The sequence below is a fragment of the Penaeus japonicus genome, unplaced genomic scaffold (assembly GCF_977035675.1).
Source record: "Penaeus japonicus unplaced genomic scaffold, GWHDUDI00000001_assembly GWHDUDI00000020, whole genome shotgun sequence".
NCBI classification, from domain to species: Eukaryota; Metazoa; Arthropoda; class Malacostraca; order Decapoda; family Penaeidae; genus Penaeus; species Penaeus japonicus.
Genome location: NW_028234422.1, coordinates 37,176,884 through 37,181,883, shown reverse-complemented (window position 1 = coordinate 37,181,883; position 5,000 = coordinate 37,176,884). Strand labels below are relative to the sequence as shown.

Sequence of the window (5,000 nt, the reverse complement as noted above, 5' to 3'; positions counted from 1 at the left end):
CCCAAACAGTCATATTGAATTACATTCTATTAATTCTTACATGTCTTACATGAATGCTATTTACTAGGTATCTTCACTCTTATTTTGAAGAGTCAAGAAAGATATACACCTCTATCAAAACTTTTTTTTCTACAGAGGTTCTCTGCTACATACCAGTTAATAAACCATAAAGAAAAGATTATATAATTATTTAAAAAATGGAGATAAAATTTTGCTCTGGAACAAGAGAGGATAATATAAGTTCATCAAGAAAATAGTAAATAGCTTTTAAAGTATGTACAGTAATATCATTTACAATCAATCATCTGCATAATAAACTTCCAAACTATCTTAAAACTATAGCAGAAACAATAGATATATTTGTCAATATCACATTAAATGTTTGTAAGACATCTACAGCCTCCATAGCTGTCGGCTCTCAAGCACAGATCAATGTGCTGCCACCACATATAAACTGGTAAGATAGAAATTGGGCTTTATCTGATAATAAATTGGTAGGGGGCTCTACAAGCTCTATTTATCCAATTATATATATGCCTCATGGAAGTTTATTGGCCTCTGCCACAATGCTAGATAAAAGCAGGCAATGGTGACCACCTGAATTATGATATTCATAATTTCAGAGGAAGCAGTGTTCATCAAAGGACTTGAAAAGCAAATAGTAGTTAGAATTTCTATAGAATTAAAGAATTTTTAATAAGAGTACACTAGTACACTAGTACTTTTGCACACTGCCTACTTTTTTATCAATCTATCTTATTTTTAATATTGTAGACTCAATGGCAATTTATTGACAGACAAAGAGTAAATCCTTGCTGCATCTTACCAAAATACACACAGAGAATATTTGTCATACATCTATTTGACACTACCATAACCTGGTGTTATGTATGTTACTAAGTAACTTTATATCAGAACTATATCCAACGTAACAATAATCAAGCAACGACTGCAATCCCCTAACCGAAAACTGTGGTTGCATCATTTCACAAATTCATCATAAATTCAGGCCATAAATCACATCCCACAAGTTCCAGGCAGATCAGGACAAAACACCGGCCATGCCAACACAGAGAAAATATCTTCTTCCTAGAAAAGAAGCTGCGGGTTTATTGTAGACATTTCCCGATATCACTCACCTCCATACCACAGAAACCATATTACGAGTAGAAATACAATGTAAGTATAGTATTTGTTTAGTTTTCGTCTCACTTTGTAGGGATTGAGAAGTGTCATCATGGGTTTGTTATTGTTTACAAAGGCGAACGTTCTTGTAAGGCGTTCTTGTAAGGCGTTCTCGTATGCCGCATGCGAGGAGGGCCCGGCGTCGTTCGGAGCTGCAGGAGTCGGCAACCTTTTCTGTGCGAGGGCCAGAGAAAGCTTCTAGGAGTAGCCTTCGGACCGGAGTGCCTAGGAAAATCCAAAAGCAATTTTCTGCAACATTTTATTGAAAAGCAGGCGCCTCTAGACATGATTGCGTGTTCCTACGTAGTCCTTTTCTCTCTGGCTGTAGTAAAGATCTCAGTCATGCCGACTTATTTAGTTGACTAGGCTGTTGCGGATTTTATATAGATATCAAGCAGGGCGACAGGCCATGGGCTCGGAATCTGTGGGCCAGAGGTTGCTTTATAATTTTAGCAATGTTTTATTTATTTTGGCAAACGTTCTCAATAAGGTGTTTTTTACCTATTACATCTGGCAAACCCTTTACTCTCTTCCATTAAATGAAAAAAAAATATGTGATGTTCATTAGATGTAATAAAATTCTGTGTATTGAGGCAATGCAAGGTGATCGACTTATCTATTCATTATTGTCAGTAAATTAAGTAGAATTATTCATAAAAAGGGGATACGTGACTAAAACTCAAGTTTGTTAGTATGGGGATATTCTAAACCATTTAGTTCCAAATAGAAATAAAAAAAGGAAATTAATGTAAGATATATAAATCAAATAACAACTTGCTATCAAAAATGAACCGAACCATCCATTTTGGAAAGAGCAAAAGAGAGAGAGAGATAATTGTGATTTTTAAGTTGCAAATGCCAGAAATTATGAAATATCGATGAAACTGCTAGTTTAATGCGTCCATAAATTTAAGATTAAAAATGAATACAAAATAGGTGCATAAGCTTTATATCTTGTCTAACCCTTCGAAAGAGTCAAACATATATATATATATATATATATATATATATATATATATATATATATATATATATATATAAATATATATATATATATATATATATATATATATATATATTTATATATATATATATATATATATATATATATATATATATATATATATATATATATATATATATATATATATACCTACATACATATACATGTGTGTGTTTGTGTTTGTGTGTGTGTGTGTGTGTGTGTGCAAATATGTCTATATATATATATATATATATATATATATATATATATATATATATATATATATATATATATATATATATATATATATATATATATATATATATATATATATATATATATATATATATATATATATTCATATGCACGTACACACATCTGTGAGTGTGGGTGTGTCTTTTCAAATTGGTGGGGAAGGGGTAGGGAATAAGGAGGCAGCATAGTTATTCCAGATTTTTATAATTTCAGAGGCATTTTCTGGGCATTTCAGACCAGAGTATCCACATAAAGGCTACATTTATTAGCATGCTTCTATATATCGTGTGTTCTCCTACTGTAGAGGTGATGTTTGTCACACTATGGGGGGGGCACCCCACTGCCCCCCGGATCCCACCACTGTGTGTGTGTGTTTGAATGTATGTATATATCAGTAATTCACTTAATATATTCTTATTGGCACACGAGGTATGAAGAGAAATGCAGATTTATTTAGATAACATTTTACTTCTCAAATTATCTTATATTTAATGGAAAACCCCTTCCCATAACATGTACATACACTACAAAATAAGTTTATCGAATGAAGGTGTAGCTGTTTCGAAGCATACGTCCTATGGATGACACGTTATCTTACATACTTTGTTCCAAAATATAGTATAATCTCTTACGAAACTCAAGATGTATTAAAATATAATCTGACTCTCGCTCGCCGCGTGCAGGTGGCGCTCGGGTCAGCCTCTGCCTTCCTTGGCGGCGATGAGAGGCCACCACGCCGCCCGCGGGAGGGACTTGCCGGGGTGGTGGCAGAAGATGCGGTTCCCGTGGATCACGTTCTTGGCCATGAGGAAGTGGTTGAGCTCGTACAGGGAGTGGATGGGCTGGTGCTTAATGCCTGCCTGTCTGGGCAACACGCCCGAGATGTAGGCGTCGTCCACCCACAGGAACGGCGCGTGGAAGTACGAGTGGTAGAGCTTGGGCGCTACGCGCGTCGGGATGACGAAGGCGCTGCCGGAGCAATATGTCGGGTAGGACTTCTCTGGCCACTCCTCCTCCGTCACGCACCACTTGGCGCAGCCTGTGCCTCTTAGCACGGGCATCCCCCACCACACGGCGCACATGATCTTGCTCGGGGGCCCTTCGCCGTGGGAGGTGAGCCACTTCGTGTACAGGCTCAGGTAGTCCACGAGGCCGAACACGTTGATTATCATGTCGTCATCGCTCTTGAGGATCCACTGGGCTTGCATGCAATGTTCCGTGATCCACTGCAAGGCTGACACTCCCTGCGAAAACATTTCTATAAATATAAATCTATAATGCAAGTTTCTGAATAATAGTAGAAGCATTAATTCATGAAAAAGTTACAATAAAGAACCATCACCAATTTCAGACAAGAGAGACAAAAACAGCCAACACACACACCTTATACGACAGATTCTTATACGAATCCACGAAATCAAGCTGGATGATGTCGTGGTGCTTTTCGCTCTCTTCATTGATGATGTCTTGTTCCTCCTGAGACGCCGCGGCTCCAAAAACGAAGACGATGCGTAGGTAGATCTGTTGGTAATACCTACGGGAGAGGAGAACCGTGTTAACTTTCCCTTGTGATTTCAGCTTAGAAAACAGGCTGGTTTTGTTTCGTCGATTCGTGGTTTCTCGTATCATTCTTGCTTTTATCTCATGTTCTATAACATTCTATTATTTATTTCGCCTGTTTATATAATACACATTGAAACTTCTCCAGGAACGTCATATTCTTTAATGATTTTGGTCACTTCATTATGCATATAAATCATATTCAAGACATATAGACAAAAAAAAAATCCAATTTCAACTACGTAAATTCAAAGAAAGGTAAATGCAGAACATTCAAACAGCGATTCTTTTCACTGTATCTGCAACAGCGAATTGGAAATGTCATATGCAACCTTACATTGAAAAAAAAAAAAAAAAGGACACACTATAAATGTAAATGTATATATCCTAATTTGCATATACACTTAATCCAAATAAAAACGACAGAAATGAGATGTCAAACTGTCACCGCGAGAGTCAATAAGTGTCTATCATTACTCTTAACCCAATGCTGCTTATGAACATCAACCTATGCTATCTCCAAGCCTATGCTGTTCCCGCAGCCATCATATCCCTAAACTCAAGTTCGCCATTAAGCTGTGCCATTCCAGAATCAAAGCTGTCCTTAAACCCGTGATGTTATTCTAGCATGGGTTATACCTATTATATTACTACTTCCTATTAATCCATGCTATCTCCGAACGAATAGTATCCCAAAACTCATACTTTCCCATAACCAAAGCCGTCCCAAACCTATACTAGCCGAGACCATAACTGTTCCAAAACTATACCATCCCCAGATTAGAAGTATTCCAGTACCCGTACTGTCCCAAACTAATACTATCCACAGATCAAAGCTATCCTATAACTCATACTATTTCATATCTCATACTATTTTCTAACCCATGCCATCCCCAGATCAAAGTCGTCCCGAAACCCACAGTATCCCAAAACCAATACAATTCTCAAATCAAACCGAAAATCAGTACTATCCTCAAACCTATACTATCCCTAAATCATTCCTATCCCAAAAACA

At 36.9% G+C, this 5,000-nt stretch overlaps 2 protein-coding genes across 2 annotated transcripts in view; both read right to left on the bottom strand.

Annotated features, from left to right (window-relative positions):
• Positions 1-1,283, bottom strand: part of GlcAT-I (Glucuronyltransferase I) — an 8,950-nt gene extending 7,667 nt beyond the window's left edge. The window contains exon 1 of the mRNA XM_043017953.2: positions 1,140-1,283. Coding sequence (XP_042873887.2) covers positions 1,140-1,239 — 100 coding nt within the window. The 5' untranslated portion in view covers positions 1,240-1,283. The remainder of the gene's footprint in view (positions 1-1,139) is intronic.
• Positions 1,284-2,873: 1,590 nt separating this feature from the next.
• The window catches only part of LOC122254298 (beta-1,3-galactosyltransferase 5), an 11,447-nt gene continuing 9,320 nt past the window's right edge, over positions 2,874-5,000 (bottom strand). Inside the window, exons 6-7 of the mRNA XM_043017936.2 lie at positions 3,809-3,959; positions 2,874-3,669 (exon numbers count right to left, since the gene is read on the bottom strand). Of these exons, the coding sequence (XP_042873870.2) occupies positions 3,121-3,669; positions 3,809-3,959 (700 nt within the window). The 3' untranslated portion in view covers positions 2,874-3,120. The remainder of the gene's footprint in view (positions 3,670-3,808; positions 3,960-5,000) is intronic.